General features: G+C 51.0%; 5 protein-coding genes across 5 annotated transcripts; 2 read left to right on the top strand and 3 right to left on the bottom strand.

The window, feature by feature from the left end:
- Nucleotides 1-953: 953 nt before the first annotated feature.
- Nucleotides 954-2,061, top strand: K441DRAFT_660413 (putative integral membrane protein). Its single transcript, XM_067648695.1, has 3 exons — nt 954-1,061; nt 1,140-1,681; nt 1,732-2,061. The coding sequence occupies exons 1-3, from the start codon at nt 984-986 to the stop codon at nt 1,784-1,786; spliced, it is 675 nt and encodes a 224-aa protein (XP_067503647.1). The 5' UTR covers nt 954-983; the 3' UTR covers nt 1,787-2,061.
- A 221-nt stretch (nt 2,062-2,282) lies between these two features.
- Nucleotides 2,283-3,238, bottom strand: K441DRAFT_121026 (putative small nuclear ribonucleoprotein). Its single transcript, XM_067640017.1, has 4 exons — nt 2,998-3,238; nt 2,849-2,917; nt 2,676-2,791; nt 2,283-2,610 (listed from the first exon to the last, which is right to left on the bottom strand). Exons 1-4 carry the CDS (start codon nt 3,137-3,139, stop codon nt 2,437-2,439), a joined length of 501 nt encoding a protein of 166 aa, XP_067503646.1. The 5' UTR covers nt 3,140-3,238; the 3' UTR covers nt 2,283-2,436.
- Nucleotides 3,239-4,482: 1,244 nt separating this feature from the next.
- Nucleotides 4,483-8,937, bottom strand: K441DRAFT_696642 (uncharacterized protein). The gene is made up of 4 exons (XM_067652909.1): nt 8,695-8,937; nt 8,612-8,642; nt 5,720-8,563; nt 4,483-5,669 (listed from the first exon to the last, which is right to left on the bottom strand). The coding sequence occupies exons 1-4, from the start codon at nt 8,791-8,793 to the stop codon at nt 4,606-4,608; spliced, it is 4,038 nt and encodes a 1,345-aa protein (XP_067503645.1). The 5' UTR covers nt 8,794-8,937; the 3' UTR covers nt 4,483-4,605.
- An 827-nt stretch (nt 8,938-9,764) lies between these two features.
- K441DRAFT_120770 (uncharacterized protein) lies at nt 9,765-15,795 on the top strand. The gene is made up of 4 exons (XM_067640015.1): nt 9,765-10,156; nt 10,204-13,129; nt 13,176-14,038; nt 14,088-15,795. The coding sequence occupies exons 1-4, from the start codon at nt 9,844-9,846 to the stop codon at nt 15,479-15,481; spliced, it is 5,496 nt and encodes a 1,831-aa protein (XP_067503644.1). The 5' UTR covers nt 9,765-9,843; the 3' UTR covers nt 15,482-15,795.
- On the bottom strand, nt 15,795-18,268 carry K441DRAFT_120755 (uncharacterized protein). The gene is made up of 3 exons (XM_067640014.1): nt 17,847-18,268; nt 17,233-17,755; nt 15,795-17,160 (listed from the first exon to the last, which is right to left on the bottom strand). The coding sequence occupies exons 1-3, from the start codon at nt 17,958-17,960 to the stop codon at nt 16,109-16,111; spliced, it is 1,689 nt and encodes a 562-aa protein (XP_067503643.1). The 5' UTR covers nt 17,961-18,268; the 3' UTR covers nt 15,795-16,108.
- Between the last annotated feature and the right edge of the window lie 130 nt (nt 18,269-18,398).

Below are 18,398 nucleotides of genomic sequence, written 5' to 3'. Positions count from 1 at the left end.
GGTATGTGGTCTTTCCCAAGGTATGGAGGTCTTAAGTTGTTGTCCAGTCTTCCTGGAGGAATGATGACGCTGTAGGGAAGCGCTAGTGAAGGTTCTTGGTTGCGTGACTTGCGATCCACTAGCTATTCTGATGTTTCGCTGGCGCTCGCTATCGCCGGCCACTATGATTGTGCTAGACATCTAGGGCAAGTTCTTCCACTTCAGCCCTGTCATACCTGCGTCCCAGTGATCACGGGTATCTCGAATCGATTTGTGATGATTTTCGATTATGCGGTAGGTCGTTGGGCTTATCGTATCGGCAACTTAGAGCAGGCTGTTCGTTTGCGCTCTGGCTTGGTAATTGGGGCCTTCAGTCTTGGGTTGAGTCCATTGCTGAAGTATGTCTATCCCTACACGAGCAGGCTTAAGACGTTAGCTTCTTCACCATCTAGGATCAAATTGGGTGAGGCAGGGGCACTAAATTGACTTACAAAAGTATAGTACCTAAGATCATCTCCTTGTCGAACTTCCGGCGGATGAGTATGGAAATTAGAACGAACGTTCACTCCTGAGATAGTGGCGACATTATGGGCTGGCGGAACTCGCGGAACTCGGTGCTGCCTTAGGGTGGCTCCCAGGCACCCAAGCGCTTGCTGCACAGCCCACCAATATTCAAGGCTGATGTCTTTTGATACATGCTCTGTTGTTTCTAGATCGAATGAAACAAATAAAACAGTGTGAAGTTGGTCAGTAAATCAGCTAAGCGGGTATCAAGTATGCCTCCCTTGTTCGGAGCTGCATACAGTTACCCCGAAGGCGTCATGTGCCTTCAAGTGTAAAGAGAAGGCTAGGAAGAAGTATTTGGGGTCGTCGCTAACTACATGGTACCTAGGTACCTTATTGCATGTTGTTGCCAAGACGCTAATCAGAACTACCTCGGCAGGCGAAATACGTCAACATCCCGACCCCACGCTGTCACCGGGTGGAGAGACTTGGGGTTCACCATGGCTACTCAACAGTCGCAAGATGCTATGGCGAAACAACGTATCATCCCCCATATGAACGCTGACCACCAAGATTCGGTATGTAACAGATTTCCCGTTTATCGCCGAGAGCAGGTTCATGGAGACGATTGATATTAATATAACGTGGCCACCCAGGTAGTGAGATATCTCGAGCACTTGTTGAATGTACCATCTTTCGTCGCTCGCAATGCTCGCATAGAAGACATGGCCCTCGATGGCATCACCATACGCTCCAGCGGCAAGCGGTATCTGGTTCCCTTGGAGCCACCAATGGACTCTTGGCGTGATGCCCGTGAGCGTCTGGTCAGGATGGATAAGGATGCCATTCAGGCCCTCGGAAGAAGCGATATTACTGTAAAGGAGTATAGACGTCCTAGAGGCTTCCTTGCCGTTCTCTTCGTTGCCTGCGCCGTCACTTTTGCCGCCTTTTGCCGCAAGTCTAACTTCCTCCCGGGCTCTTATTTGTATAAAGTCCTTCTCAAATACTTTCCTGGATTTGCAAGTTTCTGCGCCAAAATCCAGCCCATTTTCTTTTACACTATGGTGGCGTTGCACGCTGGTGAAGCAATCACAATGGCGAACACAAGGCTGAGGAAGCATTCCGTTCCAGTGGCTTGTCGATTATGGTGGGTTTGGGTGCTTTCTACCTTTATCGAAGGAGTTGGCGCTTTTCAAAGGTATAATTACGACCAATACATCTTGGAAGGTTTAACTAATGCACCCTTAGGTTCGATGCTATCGTTAAGGCCAAAACCGCGGAAAAGGAAATAAAAAAACACTGAGCTAATCCGTTCGGCGTTCTCGAATAACAGCCGAAATGTAGTGTATATTCTAAGTTACTCTCAGGATGTTGAAAAGCCTAATTGAACCTCGGTTTACATTGTATTGGCGTAGGATAGAAGCTTTGTGAAGATAGCAATCAGTTATAGTACTTGATATTCCACCTCATCAGTTCCAATGAACCTGTTACCGTGTGCTGTTTTCCAGTGCAAGATGATAGATCATTCCTGCCAACGCTTGCATTACGAGGAAGTGCATTCCGGGGAACTGCCCGCTAAATTATTAAATCCTCATTTGAAAATACTTCACATGCTAAACAGCTTCAAATTTGCGGCAATGGCATGAGATTCATTAAAGTGTCGTTATAGCAGATCATTTTCCGAATTGCAGAGGGATTGCGGGACATCTAGAGGTCTGCACTAGGCAACGTCGAAGCTTCTAGGAGATGGACAATGTGGTAATGAGATATTCATCATGATCCCAATGCGTCCATCTTACCGGGCTAGAACCAGTAATTCGTTTGGTAAACACCTACCACTGTATCAAATTGAGTAGCACTTAAATGGTGTGCTTACCCATATCGCCGTCGCAGCTCTAGAGTCCTCCAGAGCTGAAGCTTCGCCGTAGTGCCAAATTTCTCGTACATCAGCTCTCAAAGTATGGCCTCAACTCCGTGTTCCCCTTCAAATCCATAAGTCCGGAGCTTTTCCAGACGTGCTTTGTCCTTCCGTTTCCTCTCTTCTTGTTCCTTCTTCTTGATCGCAAAGACTTCTTCTACAGGGGCTTGTTGGTAACCCTCCGGGGTGTCATCCTCCTTGTCTAGATCCTATGAATGAATTAGCTTTCGGCGTAGACATTCCTGATAGGTGGTAGGGTAAAATAAATGCATACAATTTCACCAAGCAATAACACATTCTCCCCACGAATTAAAAAGACGCCCCTAGGAATATCTGCAAATAGATTCTGTCCGTAGATGCGCTCTATAGTATCTTGGAGAACTAGGTTACCTTGGGATATAGAGTTAGCATATCTGAAATCACAACGCAATACTCAAATGCACATACCAAATTGGTCCCAACTTCTCAGAACGCCAATGATCTTTCGTCCGTCTCGGAGTGCAACCATCAGCTTTTCTGGTTGCCGACAATGGGATCACGGTCAGTCTTTAAACTATCAACAAAGCTTCTTGGATATGGAAAGCGGGAATCCTTACTGTCTGTCAGATCAAGTAGCTGGGCGGCGGTAGTAAACATCTGCGGGGGGAGCTGCGGGACCGGGCTTGGTGCTGGGGGTCCATGTTGCTGGGCTTCTGATGCGCCGAGTGGTGGCGGGTCGCTCACAGAAAGATTCTCCATTGAAAGCACGGCTGGAAGAAAATAGGTCAAGGCAAAGAGTCAGAATGCCAGTCCATGTCAACTAGCAGTGCAGATGTATGTTCGTCGATATTGCGGTTGCACTGTAAGTGGACTCGGAATGCATTTCGTCAAGCGTGGCTCGGTCGCTTACGTAAAATTTCTTAATCTATCTTCTCCAGATATCTCTGCTTTGCCACTTCGCTTTCCCTGTTAATGAAGAGCTAAGTCTATACATTAGTTCATGCCAAGACTTATAAGGCCGTCAAGAAGTACCATAATATTCTATAACGAAAACTCCCCTCACCAAGGTCCATTTCCGTCTTTGGACCTGAGCAGCCGCCGCTTTAACCTGAGCCGAGGGTGAGCAGCCCTGAGCACGCCCTGAGCACGCAAGGAGGGGTCTGGTTCTGGACCCTCGGGGCCCAAATTTGGGAATCGGCTAAAGATGCCCAACATCGCCTCGAACCAAAGTTTCGGCCAAGACTGCTGCCTTGGACTCAGCCACCTCCTTTAATCCTTGAAACCATTATTAACGTATTTACGCTTACCCCTCATAACGACCTCAGCTCGACTTATACCCAGCTTCAGATTTCGGGTTGTGCCGCAATTATTATTATTATTAAGATTATTTGAAATAGCTAACGTAAGTCACCGGGTTATGACGGTCCACCTAGTTATGACGGAAATATGACCGCCTGTCTAATTAGGAAAAGCGGTTTCCTATTTCGGTATTCTGCCGGAAAATATCGCTTTAATCCGCCAACTCGCGGTTATCTAAGCAATCCGCTGCCTAATACACTGTAAAAAGTCGATATAGACTCTCTCCTATATATTTAAGGCTTTATTCGGGTTTAATAATAAAATAATGCTTTGCGATGGTTTTTACAAGCGATTTGCCTGCAAATCGGCATTCGGCAGTATTTTGGTGTTCCGTTATAACTAAATGCGGTTAGATTTCCGTCATAACTAGGTGGACCGTCATAACCCGGTGACTTACGTTAAAGGATTCCGCATGCACAGCCGGTCCGGAATCCGACCGACCACTCCCAACGTGTTGACTCTGTTGGTTGAGCAATCGTTGGGTAAAAACCACCAAACCCCTACAAGAGGCAATATTGAATTGCATGGTTTATCTTAACAGCTATCGCGGGTCAGTGCTAAGCCCCTTATGCCCCTTCTGCTTTTGGTAAACGTCAAGTCACCCCATACGCTTGGATTGGTTCAGATTGTGAATTCTCATGCCTAGAGCTGTGATATTTTGGTGTGAATAAAGGTTGCACGACCTATATCCATAAGAGGCGAACGCAAAGAGTTAGATGTGCAAGAGAACGAAATTTAAAGTCGGGCACATAAACATGAAATTCAATTTCTTTGCCTTTCATGTTACATTTCACGTGAATATTGTTCCAATTATTCTAGAAAAGAACAATGAGCAGGATCAAAGTTTTGGAACAGGCGACTCCAGACTACACTGGATTATTTGAAAGATCCACCTCGACAACACCATCTTGCGGCGCCTTCTTCAATGCGACGCACCAACTGACTTGATACTCATCCTTCTTCTCATTTCCGTATCTCTCCACCATGCGGATCATGCTCATACCCCTTTTCTCCGCGACATTGCTAACCTGCCCATTATCAAAATGCGCCACCATCACCTTCGCCTTCTGATTTATGATATCCAACACGCGCCCCTCGCTCAGGCGCACGCTCGCCTCCATCGTCTTCCCGTCCTGCTTCAACGCAATCACGCCGCTCGACAGCCCCGACTTCGGCACGAGCGTGATGCCCAGCACCGGCCGGCCGTCCCACAGCGGCAACCCAATCGTGCTAGCTGCGCCCGAATACAGTGTCGGCACGAAACGTGGGTTGCTGACCATGGCGATGCCAACGTTGGAGTAGTCGGTAGAGTCGAGCAGCGGCTCGGAGAATTGGTTGACGAGGATCTTGTCCGTGGGGTCGACGTTAGCTACGGCTTTTGCGGGAGCGACGGGAATCTCAATGGTTATTGATTTGAGTGTCTTGTCCGTGTCGGCGTTCTTCTTTCGGCGTACGGCGAAGATGACGTCGTACAGCGATTTGGTTCCAACCGGGAGATAGTCAATAGGCGAGAAGACGTCGCGCCCTGAAGGGCCTTCTGGGTCGCGGAAGGGTTTCGGCGGATGCGGCCGGTAGGCGGGATGCACTAAGAGTTCAAACTGGTGGTTGGGAGAGTCACCAAAAGGCTGGGTTACGTTGACCTTGACTTTGAGTGGGGCGCGGGCGATGACCGTAGTATTATTCATCCATGTCTTTGGTGGCTCGCGAGGTGGATTTGTCGTGGGAGCATTCGGAATGATGTCGCTGGGTGGCATTATCGATGGAGGAGGTTTTGGTTTACGCACTTTCTTGACGTCGTCAGGGTTAGGCTTTGATTTCCGAGGTGTGACCGCTGTTGGGATAGTCTTTCCGCACCAAAGCTTGCGAGTCCATGACGGAAACGGATCTGTTGGACCAGTAGAGCCAGTCGGACCGTCAATCCTCAGCTCATCTAAGTTGGTAAGAACCATATAAATAAAATATTAAAATATTTTTCCTTACATGCAGGATCATTCAACTCCAGCCCCAGAATACACGAATTGGTAACGGAATCATCGTAAGGCGGCTTGCCTTTGAAGCTCGAGTGTTGTCCCCATTTCTGAAGTAAGCTGTTTATACCTGTGCCGATCTTGACAGGATTGATGCAGCGAGTTTGATCATCGTAAAACTCCGACTGCTTCAAAGGCGAAAGGCCGTACTTGGTGAAGTCTTCCGGCTTGAACGCCATCCACTCTAGTGACTTTGTTGGATCATCGACTGCTAATGGAGGTGCCTGTGAAAGGTCGGTATAAAGCTGCTTGATCGAGATATCGGGAACGATTTTATGAATTCGTGGGTCATCGTCCTCTCCATGGAGTTTGCATTTCAGAGCAAATCTCTGTTGGTGAGCAGGTTGAGCCATTTTGATGTACCGAATCTCTTCGGGTAGGCAGTCGATCAAACTCAAAATGGTAAAGTCGTCCATCTTTGTATGCCGGACCAAGCAGTCACGGTCTGTCCACGTAGTCTTGCCATCCTTTGTTTCCTGCGTCCAAGATCTGACAGTAAGGCGAAGGTCGGGCGTTGCTTTGACAACAGAGGATTTGAGCACGAACCCGTAGCGAGGGACTGGAGGGTTCTTGCCAGTATTTCCAATAGGGGTTTCCAAATAGTGGTTGACTATAGCTTTGATTCGCAGACGAGTATAGTCAAAATCCGGTTCGAGATGGTTTGCCACGCTGAGGGCCCCATCCAGGTAAGCATCGATCCATGCGTGGTCGATATGAAAGAAACGAAGCGCTTCGGGGTGAAAGGTGGATTGGCCTGCTGGCGTGGGGAACCGATTAAGACTTTGCAAATGGCTTGGCTCCGGGAACAAAACGTGGGCCGGAATGGTTGCAAGATACATGACATCATGAATCCAATTGAGGATCACTTCCCAATCACTGTTGTTCCCCGGGCTGCCGTCAAAACCGTTGTATGTAATAGCCTTATCTGCGCCTGCTGGCACCGCGCTCGATAGGTGATCGACGACGTAATCGATGAGTTCCCGAAAAACACGGTTCATTGTCTTATCATCAACGGAAGGCGGTACAAACAAGTCGTTGGGCTTGTTGATGCGCGACGCTGTGCCAGTAAAAGTCTCGCCGGAGATTTTGAGCGCATCAAGTGCGGCTGCAGCGCTCTTGTCGAGCTGGACGTCCTTTGAATCGATTCCGCCGGCAAACATGCGCGCCAACGAAGAAGCTTCCTCCCATACGCAGCTGCGAAAACGCATGAGAGCCGCATTGAAGGCTGAATCCGATATGGCCATCAATTTTCCAAGCGACCATGCGGCAGAGTATGTAGCGTCCATTATTCCAGTCGAGCTGTCAAAAACCGCGTAGTCTTTGCCCGTCATCGATAAGGAAGGCCACAAGCGATTTACATCAGCAGTGGCTGACGCGGTCGGGACATCTTGGGTTGGCATGGGAACCAGAGGGCCTCGATTAAATGCGACACTCTCTTTACCAGTAGGTGTTCGCCATCTAGCGATAGTGTAGCCTGAATTCAATCTCTCATACATTGCCTGCTTGACTGGATCGCCCGATTGGCCCTTGAGATTGTCCAAAACTTTCTGCGGGGGTCGAAGAGGCTGTGCTGTATTCGCCAATTCAGTCATAGTTTCCGTGAAGCTCACCGATTCCGGAATACAATTATATGTCCAAGAGAACAGAGAGACCAGTCCGATCCGACTGGAGTTGGTCGCATTGTCGGTAAAGTAGGACGATTTAGGATTTGTGAGCGTAGAATCGATGTGCTCCAGGGAGACAAGATGTACGATGTGTGTAGATGGCAGAGTCTCGTTTTGATCTCCGGTGACTGCAGATACAACGATGGAAAATAGCCCCTCCTCTTCCACTCCGGCGTCTGGGAAGCCAATGGTGTTGATATGCCGCACATGGGACATTAATCTTTGCGCTTTCAAGGGACTGAGATCCAGTACTGTTTTTGGTGTCGGGTTGGCCGCAGGAGATGTCGCAGCGGTTGCAGTCGGAGAAATTCCGCCGGCAGTCGCGGGAGCATTCCCACCTACAGTCGCGGGAGTATTCCCACCTACAGTCGCGGGAGTATTCCCACCGGCAGTCGTTGGAGTAGTATCGCTGGCAGGTGCTGGGGTATTCCCGCTTGTTGGTTGTTCAACAGGGATTGAAGTACCTCCTAACATGGTCTTAAGCTGCGCCTTGGTTGGGAAAATGACCGATGTGACTTCCGGGGATTTTTTCATATCCTGATATTCCTGATCCGCCGTCTGATCAAGCGGTTTCGTGTGGTCAGTCAAATGACCCAGCTGGTAGCCGGCTTCATAGCACACTCGAGATTGGATATTCGAAAGATACTGTCCAACCGACATTTGATAAGCACCATCTGGAGGCAGTTTCAGGGGGTTGTACGCTGTCATCCCATCCGCCTTCAACCCGAGCATTTTGGCGTCTCCATCGCTGACAACCAATTCGCTCGGTTGGAAGACCAAGAGAGCCAGCCATGGCATGAAGTTGTGTCCATCAGAGTCCGTAATCGGATTGACATCAAACGTATCTTTGTCCACAGCGTCGGTCATCCATTCACTCAGTCCAGCTGGGCGGTACCAAGGGACATGCGGGTCGGTGAACACAATGTGAGGCAAGATCCGGCCCTCATCCGAATGGCCCCCTGGTGGATAGTAGTTATTGATAAGTTTCGGATCCAGGCTGAACTGTGGCGCGATGACCTCGAACTCCTGCTGCAGCACGGTTGTGCCATCTTTGGTGTTGAATTTCGTCAGGGTATCGGGGCCCTTCTTGGGCGTAATGGTCTGTTTTGTTTCGATTCCATATCGTGCGGCCTCTGCCTTGAGTCAGAAATAAATCCGCTATCAAACTAAATTAGACGAACGTAATGATGGTCTGTAGTAACTATACAGTCGCTAGAGACTTTTAGCCACTCGTTTTAGACTGAATTATAAGGTAGAATAATACCATCTGACCCGGCCGAAGCTTGGCCGGCTTTGGTTCGTCTGACTCAACGTCACCACGTAGCTCTTTTGCAATCTGACTCTGCACCAGTGATCTTGCCATTGTGGTTCTGGTGTTTTACTCCGAGGTGTAGTGTCTAATTGATTCACATTATTCTATGTGTTCGCCTTTTCCGTCAATGCATGCCAGCTCGCCGGGTTCGTTGCCCATGTGCAACGAAATCAAGACGCCACGGGCTTGTTTGGAAACAGCGGGCTCCTCGCCTACCCCTGCGACGGATCCATGACACTTCGTGGACTTGCAGAAGACGGTGCGAATGCAGATGCGAATGCAGATGCAGATGCAGAAGTAGTTCAGCCGCACGAGTCAACGGCAGTCAACATTGCAATATGTGGCTACCGAGCCCACTAAGGTACTCCTTGCGATAGGGCAGACGAGCTGAAAACTTCAGCTCGAATGCCCATGGGACGTCGCCAAGTGATTGAGGAGCGTATCTGGCCCGATTCTCTGCTAGAAGTTGTTATTGATAAGGAACAAGGAAGCTAAGGTAAGGATGTGGTTTCTCCATCTGCCTCCAACGGTGCTTGATCTGATGAAACGAATTCTAATCTCAGCAAGAGCGCGTCTAGACACCCATTATGGCGGGCTTCAAGCTATGTCATATTTGGGCCACATGCTCGTTCATGATTCTCGAGCACTTTTCGTGGTCTTGGGGGCAGGTAATTTGAGCTGAGCTGAGCTGCGGATCGATTTCTTTCCATGGAAATGCTGCAAGCGAGAAATTCCCATGCGGAATGGGAGGACAAATGTCCAGCGCTAATGCAACTCTGGACAAGAACATACTGGAGCACCATGCAGCTGAATTCACCACGAATTCACCATGAATCCAGGCCGGGCGGGACCACAGACTTGAGCGGCGCTTGGGCCTCTAAGTTAACTTACCTTGCCGTCCCCTGTGACGCTGTCGTACCGACTGTCCCGGCACATTGCTAGCAGCTGGACTTCAGCCCCGACGCACGTACCTAGCGGAGTTGGGAATGAAAGTGATCGAGGTGCGAATGCTTCACAGCTCCAAAAATTCGCGATCCTGTGGTCAAGATTGAAGGGATGATCGACTCACCCTGAGTTGGCCAGCTTGGACAGCCTTCCAGCATGGCGACAACACCGCCAGCGCCAATTGGCCCAACAAGACCGCAGCCGTTTCTGAAGAAGACCACTGAAGTCAACATCAACTCGGATGGACCATGGGGAGGGATCTTAACCTCTGAAGGCTTAACCATCAGTTCCGATCACGACGTTCATGATGTGGCGATTAGCTCAGGCGCCGGCGCATTTGGCATTCTTAAATTCAGTTCCGACAAAAACAATGCATACTTTGGATCATTGCAACTGAGCGACGTGGATTCCGAGGGGAGTAGCGATGGGATCGGTGATAGCAATGCCTGGATGGGGGATCCTTATGGATGTCAGTGCCCACAACGAACTGGTTCGACTCGAATGCTAATTTAATAGCCGGTGTATTGCTGCTTCGCGCCATTGACAGTAGCGTAGGAGAATTCAGCCTCGTCGCTCAAGTTTGTTCGATGTTTAGTGTCAACTTTACAGCGTCATCTGGTCCTTTGATTCTCTTGTTGAATCGCATCGACCCAGTCTCTAACCGGCGGCTCAAGGCGACCTTGGTCCCTCTCCCAGTGGTAGATGATAAGGATCCCACGAAAATCACACCAAACGTTCACAGCAATCTGCCTACAAACGGTCTCTGGTGCTTTGCCACCGAACAGACCTATGAAACTCACGTACGATTATCCTACACCATTACTGGAGCGGACAGTCTCGTCACGGATGCCATGGGTTGGATTCAGGATACCTTCCCTGGCATCTCTCCTAAATCACTCCATCTCCCTCCAGTAACGGCGACGTTCACCCGCAGGACGACATTCCCAATTCAAGACATAACCGATCAAAACTTAATAAAAAGAAGTACCGCGATGTCCATTGCCTTTGACATTCCAGGCTTCCGGCTAAACCTTAGTGTCTCCGAGAATGAGTACGACCTTATTTTGCTTCCAAAGCCAGGCAAGAGCATCGTTGAAACAATCACATCGGCATTCGATGGTCTGCTCGATCTCGACACAAGCTTGCTTCCTAGCGACGAGGCCACGAGAAGTGATCCTTTCGTGTCTCTTTTTGATCATGTCTATTTCTGGTATTTGCGCATTCTCAACGACACCACCCAGCCGCGCGAGCAGGCCATTCAATGGGGTGTTGGGCTACTTGCCATCTGGAAGCCGAACAACGTTGTTGTTGTCGCCTGTCTGACTTACGATTCGCAATCTCGTACCTTTGTCGGTCGCCTTATGCTGGAACAAGATTTTGAAGACACTAGAGATCTTCGGTCTCCGGACTGGGATCCGCAGCTGTCACCAAATTCGTTTCTCGAGCGTGAAAATATCACTCCCGCAGACATTGGTCATTCCTTGGATCTATGGGCGATGCTGGGCTTCAGGACCGAGGATCAACCTCCTATACCACACAAGTTCATAAATGCTCAAGTATCGTTCACTCGAGCATCCGCTGGAAATGGATCTGTTTTCAGCTTTGTGGCCGATCTTGTAAAAGAAGATCACCTTCCACAAAACACGGGCGCCCCTTCAGGATTCTCCTGGACTGGAGCAGGTCTTGCCCTCACTATTGTTTCGCCTCCAACAACCTCAAGCACGGCAACCAAATCATCAAAGACATATGCTATCGACGTCTACACCACATTCACCCTGAGCCCTCGGGAACCAGATCCCGTCCCTGCAGGCCAGACGCCGCCGCCGCCGATTGCACCAGCTTTTATCGCGCTCGGTCTGCACTATGACACATCTCAGTCTGGAAGCAGCTGGCTCCTCCGCGCGTCGGCGCAGAACCTCTCTGTAGCACTGCTGCGGTCGTTCTTCGATGATGGGCCGGCGTCGGACGGAGCAATGGCGGTTATGAGCAAGATCAATCTCCGGGAGCTCGATTTTCTGTACACGTATAGAAAGAATGTTGCCTCGTCCTTCTTAATCACTGCAGTTCTCACTCTCGGAGATCTTGAGCTCGATTTAAGCTACCAGTACGTCACCGCGTCCGGAGATGGTAGCGAAAAGACGGCGACCGCAGTGTACCTTGAAGAGAATCCAGACGGTGGACAGCTTCCAAAGGACAAAAGTCAGCACAAACTCAAGCTAGATGGTACTGCGTCCATGAAGTTCGTTGCGTCGCTGCGTGCATCCACTCCGCAGTCAACCATCGCATCTATTGCTGAGAGCATCGTGCCTGGAGCGGCAGCTAGCCTTCCGAAGTGGGTCGGCGACATTGTTGTTAACCCTACGACGGCAACGGGGGACAGTCCTCCAACTGCAGAGCTTGAGTTCAGCACAAAAAAGGATCCAAATGTACCCAACGGCAACAACTCTGTATTGACTGTATGGCTGAGCATCGCTGGGTTCAGCTTGACATTTGTCCAGTACAGGACCGCCGACACGGCTAACACCAAGGCGATATTGAAGCGCTTGATTCGAATTTCGGTTGACCAGATTCCATTGCTGAAAGATATTCCCCTTGTAGGGCGGCTTCCGCAGCCTTTTGACAACCTCGAGTATATGTGGGTCGATGATGAAACAGATACGCCAGTTGGAATCACAAGACAGGAGCTGGACACAATCAAGGACCAGTTCCCCCACGACATTCCTCCTCTGCAAACCAAGCAACCTCAAAAAGTTGCTACGGGTTCGAATTCCAGTGGGCCGGCCACAGCCACAGGCCAATCTCGGGGTCCTGGTACGGATCCGAATACCGTTCTTCTCGAAGCTGGACACCATTTCATTGTCATTACAAAGGGAAATGTTATTCTGGACCATGTCTTCAACACTAGCCGGGATGAGACTGATAAGAAAACTGATGGGGACAAGACCGACGACAAGAAGGTCCAAAACAAAACCGAGTCTGCTTCTACTAATCAGGTTGCGAAGACAAAGACACCCGCCAAACAACAGCCAACGAAAGGGAACGTAGTGGCTAAAGTGGGCCCGCTTTCCGTCAGTGCGTTGACCTTTGACTACAAAGACGGATTCCTCAAGGTCACCATCGACGCCTCCCTCGAGCTCGGCCCAATTACCTTTTCAGTCATCGGCTTTGAGATCAAGCTCGACTTAAGCAAAGTTAAACTCGACCATCTTGCGGGTATCATCACCGACAAACTCGTCTCCGTTAGTCTTCATGGAATCGAAGTCGGCGTTGAGCAAGGCGGACTCTCGCTCAAGGGTGTGTTCCTGCACGAACAAACAGCGACGACGGAAACTTATAGTGGCGGCATCACTGTCGGCTTCAATCAGTGGCAAGTCCTTGCCATTGGACAGTATCTCATCAAATCGGAGGAAAATGGAAAGCCTGGCTTCAGGGCTGTTTTTGTGTAAGTCAATCCCTTGCAGTGATGAGCTGCGCTAATACGATGACAGATATGGCAAGCTCGATGGCCCATTAGTGCAGCTCGCTTTCGCCACAATTTCCGGAGTGAGACTGGGCTTTGGGTACAACTATGCTGTGCGGATGCCGCAACTTGATGAGCTATATGCCTTCCCCTTCATCAGTGACCATGCCTCGGAGAAGAGTGGCAACGACCCCATGAAGGTGCTGAATGCCATGATTGGCGGTGACAAACCTTTTGTATACGCAAAGGACGGCGCGTGTTGGTTTACTGCTGGCATGACCATCAAGGCCTTTCAAGTTCTCACTCTGACTGCAGTTCTCATGGTCGACATTGACAGCGGTAAGGGAGACCCGAGCGAAAAGGGTGTCATAATTGCTTTGCTCGCAGATGGCGTGTTCCAGATGGAGCCAGGAGCCGAGCCGAATGCTACGCTGTTCTACGTTGAAATAGTTGTCAGCGTGGAACTGAACTTTGTGCAGGGCTATATCGCCGCCAACGCCGTCCTGGCGCCAGCCTCACATGTATACGTTCCCCAGGCTCGGCTTGTCGGAGGTGCGTCGTTTTATAGTTGGTTTGGGAGCAACTCTCACGCCGGAGAATGGGTCATTTCGGTCGGCGGCTTTCCAAGAGGTTATCAATTACCATCGTACTACCCGAATCCAGACCGGGTCGGTCTCAACTTTACCGTCGGCGACATGATACAAATAATCGGCACGGGGTATCTCGCAATCACACCCAAATGCGCTATGGCAGGCGGAAGCCTCCACTTGTCTCTCAGCGTCGGACCTGTCACCGCTTATGCCGACCTCGTCTTCGATGCATTCATCAACTTCAAGCCTTTCCATTTCAAGGCCTTTGTTTCCTTGTCGGTTGGCGTTGAATGTGATATTGGTAAATATTACCAGATAACCATGTCCAGTGGTCGTGCTAACATCTCCAGACATTCTTTTCATCCACATCCACATCTCCATCCACCTCGGCGCCAATCTCACCATCTGGGGCCCGCACGAGTTTGGCGGCCACGCCCACGTCGACTTCTGGTTCTTTGGCTTCGGCATCGACTTCGGCGCGCGCGAGAAGGACATCAGCCAGGCGCTCACCCTCAGTGATTTCTACGAGATGCTCAAAGCTGCGGGTCCGCAGTCGGCGCCGCCAACGAACGACTCAGTAGGCAACGATACAGAGTCGGTCCAGCACAAGTACAGCATCGAGGACGGTCTCATCCCCGCGAAGACGCCAAAGGCGGACACAACGAACAACAAGAATGACTTCCCGTCCACCGGCGCGCGGTCGGAATGGCAAGTCAAGGCGGGTACTATGAAGGTGCGCATCGACTCATTCTTCGCTATTAGCGACGCACACTTCATGAGCCCCCATTCCACCGCAACCGACCCGAAGAACAAAATCACCCTTCCGTCCCCGAAACCCGGAGCGGCCGCACCCGCTGCACCGGCCATCTACTCCCAACCCATGCACTCCGCCGCCGACAACCCCATCACCTCCACCCTCGAAATCTCCGTCTTCCAAATCGACGACCCCGACAACCCCAAGCTCCAATCCAACTTCCGCGGCGAGCTCGTCCTCAAATCCGCGCCAACGGCCCACTGGAGCATCTACGACCCCTTCAGCGACCCGCTCCGCGTCCGCAACCCCGGCGCGCTGCAAAACACCGCCGACAGCACCCGCGACATGGTGCTCGCCGTGCGCATCCTGCCGCCCAAGCCGCACCTGTACGAGTCCAAGATTGTGGACTTCGACGCTACGGCGGCCATGCACGCGACCATTCCCGGATCCTGGACGGTGCCGCCGGCGCCGGCCCAGGGGGCGCGGTTTGCGGGCAAGTATTTCGAGCCGGAGGTCGCGGACAACGACGTAGACCTGCAGACGGCGCGGTGGGAGCATATGGCCCGGGCGTGGAATCCGCGACCGACGACCGATACTGATGCAAAGGCGGAAGATGACGCTGTAGCCGCGCTGACGGTGGCGGATTTGCAGGCGAGCGAGGAGATTACCACCGTTCCAGATCTCACGGCTCTGCGAGAAGGGTTTGTGAAGCAGATTGCAAGCGTGCTGGAGTGGGATATCCGGCCGCCTGAGGACATGACTGGGAATACTCCGACGCCGAGTAAGAGCAGTGACACGCCGGCGCCGTCTACAGACGGCCCGGTCATAGCTCCTGCTCGTGTTGAGAACAAGCCGAAAGTTAATGATGATGGGAGGACCGATTGGGAGCTGCTTGCGGCGCCACCTGACCAGCTCGTGAGTGATATAGATACTTATTACGCAGCGCTGCCGTTTGTCATTGGGCGGAGTGTAGTCGCGGCGGCGGCGTGAACTTGGAAGTATTCTAGGCACTTAATTGATTGACAGATGGAACGGTGTTGTTGCTCCACATTGGTATTATGCTAGATCGCATGTCCTGTTCCACCATGTTACCTAGCCTAGTACGAGGATATCTAAATCACACAAGCGCCCTGAAGAATAGAGTGATCAGCTCGGAGCTTTCATTGCCAGATGTTGTTGGACTAACAAACGGAATAACCGCACTACTTGAAGTGAAATGTTTCTAACCTGCACAAATATGGAGAAGCTTGTATGAAATGGAGAAATAGACAATAGGCCTGAACGGAATCACGCAAAGTTTCAGAATGCTACTGCCTCGCGGGCCCTTGAGGCAGGTCGTTTTTGGAGGGATTCATGGTGAGAGTTGCTATTTCCACCTTTTTTCAAATTCATGATGGAGAACCAACTAGAGCAAGAATTGTTATTTCGACGGTTGCCTCAGTCCTGAGGACCTGTGCTTTGATACGGGCCATCAATTCTATAGAATCCGATGAAAGGACCGGAAAAGACTTTAGATTNCATGCCTTTGCAATTTCCAGAAGAATCTAAATTATATAAAGGCTACAAGTCCTAAAAATTCCCCTTTCTTTTGTGATTCGTACTTGAGCGCAAAATTCCCTACGGTCCTTTATCCTTCTTCTCCTCCTTCGAATCAGACCCCCCGCCACCCGAGCCAGATGATCCGTCACCTGGGGGGTCCACAGGTAGTGGAGGTACAATGACATTCCGTAAAAATTTTAGAACTTGTTGGAGGAAGGCGTCTTTCCCAACTGGGTCTCTTCGCTCAGTAGAGTATCCTTCGGCGCACCTTGCGACTCTGATGAAGTCAAAGTGGTGCCGGTCCAAGCTTGGGTTACTACTCATTGCGAACAGCTTCCGAATGTCGTTCTCATCGGCTGCATCAAAATCTATTTCGCCGGCAGGGACCTGGATATCCGGCACGGGATTCAATGGGTGCAAGACCCGCAATTTCGCGTGCACAATGTCCTCTGCGCATCCGAACGGCGGATTGGCGCTGGTGTATACGTCCAGCCTGTCCTCGCCCTCTATAATTGGAATATCGTACGCGTGCAGGATGCGGCACTTCATACACCGCGGCACGGGCTGGAACCACTGCAGATTCGTGCTCGCGTCGCGTAGAAAGCTGATCCGGTTAGCGGGAGCAACCAGATGCGACATGGCAACCTGGTCGGTATGATCGAGCGGGACCCAGCGGCGTACCGTCCGCCGGCGCTTCGCGATGTACATGTTGACTATAGCCCTACTGAGACCAACTGGCGTGGCCTTGCCGAGATCCTCCATGACCTTGACGTAGTCGCCGACCGCCGTCGCGACCAACTTGACGTACTCATAGTCGCTTTGGCGGACGCGGTTACTCAATTCGGCTCCTAGGTTTAGACCGAGAGACACCGGTGTGTTGGTGATGCGGCGCCGGCGGGCGGCTTCGAAGATTGGATCGACGGTGTCGGGATAGGCAGTACCGCTGGAGCCGAGGAGAAGCGTATCGGGTTTGTCGGCAGTTTCTGGCCCTTCCCGGGTGGCGAAGATGCATTGTGGTAGGCCGAGTCTTCGTTTTACTGGGCTTTCGGATTTCCAGTCTTTTGGATCTTCTTGGCCGAAGAGAATTCGAGGCGGTGTCACCATCTCCCTTAGCACATTGCGAACACTGTCTACAGTCCAAAACGGCTCTAGTTAGCTGCTTATCACAATGAACATGGACCTGAAACGAGAAGTTTACATACCTCGTGTCCTTAAGCGGCCTCTATTCAGCTTGACCTCGACCCACACGTAGAGTTGGCCCAGAAGCTCGTGCATTGGTTCACAAGGAACCGGCCTCGCGACAAACGGCTTAGCCCAGTCTGGAGTTGCTGTCGGGTCTGCCGAATCATTGAAGGGCAAAAGGTCCTGGGTGAGCAGCTCCTCCAGGACCTCGATTCCAGCCAGAGCCCGGGCGAGTTGAACTCTGTAATCATTATTTATAATCTTTGAAAGAGGAACGTTCGGGTCGTCAACAATCCGGATCCGGTCGGCGTTTCTAGAAGCAGTGTTACAAACGCGGATTTCCGGGTTGAAATTCAACATTGAAGGACCTACGGGAGCCACCAGATGTATACATAGCGGGCAACGACCTCGAAGAGATAGTTCAGCAGCCGTTTCAATCGTCGCGCGCATTCGGGAATGCCGTGAGCGGCGAAAACCTCCTGGGTATGCAAGGAGAACAGGATGTGAGCCGAGTAGGCGACGTCGGCGGCATTGCGAGCCAACCTGTGCCAGTATTAGTGTATATAACATTATATCCGCCGTGTGAAGAACATGATCTGTCTCTCCATGTTGGAAATCGCATGCTGGTACGTACCATTGGCATTGGGAGATCCTCATTACGTCTGGGGCGGTCCTCGCCGCATTGGGAAACCATTGCTCTGGATCTGGAGACACGTTCACATCCTCTGGCAATTGTGCCATTAACCATTCATTCGTCTCAGTGGCCTTTCTGAAAGCCATGATGCTGTGTTGTTCGACTGAAAAGCGATTAATGCTCAATGGTCTTCAAGCAAGTACTCCACGGACAACACCAAATGGTTCTAATTGCCGGTGTTCGCGTAGTGCAGACCGCAACTAGAACGGGACATGCATAGCACTGGTGGTGGAAAGCATATGGGTCACGGTGTTCATTGACGCAGCACCTTGAGCTCAGCCTGGCATCCCTGGGAATTCAAACACTTGCACTGCGGCCTGCTAGCGTGGAAGTTGTGCTGCAAAAGGAGAAACCGAGAGCTGCACGGAGCATGCCTGATAATGCAGAGCCTTGGAGTATATTGGGCTGAATGTTGTTTAAGGAGCATACCGCTGACGGCACACCGAATCGGTGTGGTGGTCAAGGTCTGGTGCGGTCTGGTGCGGTCTGGGC

This window comes from Cenococcum geophilum (assembly GCF_001692895.1).
Source record: "Cenococcum geophilum 1.58 unplaced genomic scaffold K441scaffold_23, whole genome shotgun sequence".
Classification (NCBI taxonomy): Eukaryota; Fungi; Ascomycota; class Dothideomycetes; order Gloniales; family Gloniaceae; genus Cenococcum; species Cenococcum geophilum.
Note: the sequence above shows the minus strand (reverse complement) of the source record. Positions and strands in the feature narration are given on the sequence as shown.

What these genes read in the sequence shown, in the direction of transcription:
- K441DRAFT_660413 (XM_067648695.1), top strand. Translation starts at nt 984, where the DNA reads ATGGCTACTCAACAGTCGCAAGATGCTATGGCGAAACAACGTATCATC. An exon ending in ACGCTGACCACCAAGATTCG is followed by an intron (nt 1,062 to 1,139) that starts GTATGTAACAGA and finishes GTGGCCACCCAG; the next exon opens with GTAGTGAGATATCTCGAGCA. An exon ending in GGAGTTGGCGCTTTTCAAAG is followed by an intron (nt 1,682 to 1,731) that starts GTATAATTACGA and finishes ATGCACCCTTAG; the next exon opens with GTTCGATGCTATCGTTAAGG.
- K441DRAFT_121026 (XM_067640017.1), bottom strand. Translation starts at nt 3,139, where the DNA reads ATGGAGAATCTTTCTGTGAGCGACCCGCCACCACTCGGCGCATCAGAA. An exon ending in GCTACTTGATCTGACAGACA is followed by an intron (nt 2,918 to 2,997) that starts GTAAGGATTCCC and finishes GTCGGCAACCAG; the next exon opens with AAAAGCTGATGGTTGCACTC. An exon ending in TGTTATTGCTTGGTGAAATT is followed by an intron (nt 2,611 to 2,675) that starts GTATGCATTTAT and finishes ATTCATTCATAG; the next exon opens with GATCTAGACAAGGAGGATGA.
- K441DRAFT_696642 (XM_067652909.1), bottom strand. Translation starts at nt 8,793, where the DNA reads ATGGCAAGATCACTGGTGCAGAGTCAGATTGCAAAAGAGCTACGTGGT. An exon ending in AGCTTCGGCCGGGTCAGATG is followed by an intron (nt 8,643 to 8,694) that starts GTATTATTCTAC and finishes AAAAGTCTCTAG; the next exon opens with CGACTGTATAGTTACTACAG. An exon ending in GGAGTTGAATGATCCTGCAT is followed by an intron (nt 5,670 to 5,719) that starts GTAAGGAAAAAT and finishes TTACCAACTTAG; the next exon opens with ATGAGCTGAGGATTGACGGT.
- K441DRAFT_120770 (XM_067640015.1), top strand. Translation starts at nt 9,844, where the DNA reads ATGGCGACAACACCGCCAGCGCCAATTGGCCCAACAAGACCGCAGCCG. An exon ending in GATGGGGGATCCTTATGGAT is followed by an intron (nt 10,157 to 10,203) that starts GTCAGTGCCCAC and finishes CTAATTTAATAG; the next exon opens with CCGGTGTATTGCTGCTTCGC. An exon ending in TGGCGTTGAATGTGATATTG is followed by an intron (nt 14,039 to 14,087) that starts GTAAATATTACC and finishes TAACATCTCCAG; the next exon opens with ACATTCTTTTCATCCACATC.
- K441DRAFT_120755 (XM_067640014.1), bottom strand. Translation starts at nt 17,960, where the DNA reads ATGGTTAATGGCACAATTGCCAGAGGATGTGAACGTGTCTCCAGATCC. An exon ending in AGGATCTCCCAATGCCAATG is followed by an intron (nt 17,756 to 17,846) that starts GTACGTACCAGC and finishes ATACTGGCACAG; the next exon opens with GTTGGCTCGCAATGCCGCCG. An exon ending in AGGCCGCTTAAGGACACGAG is followed by an intron (nt 17,161 to 17,232) that starts GTATGTAAACTT and finishes TTTGGACTGTAG; the next exon opens with ACAGTGTTCGCAATGTGCTA.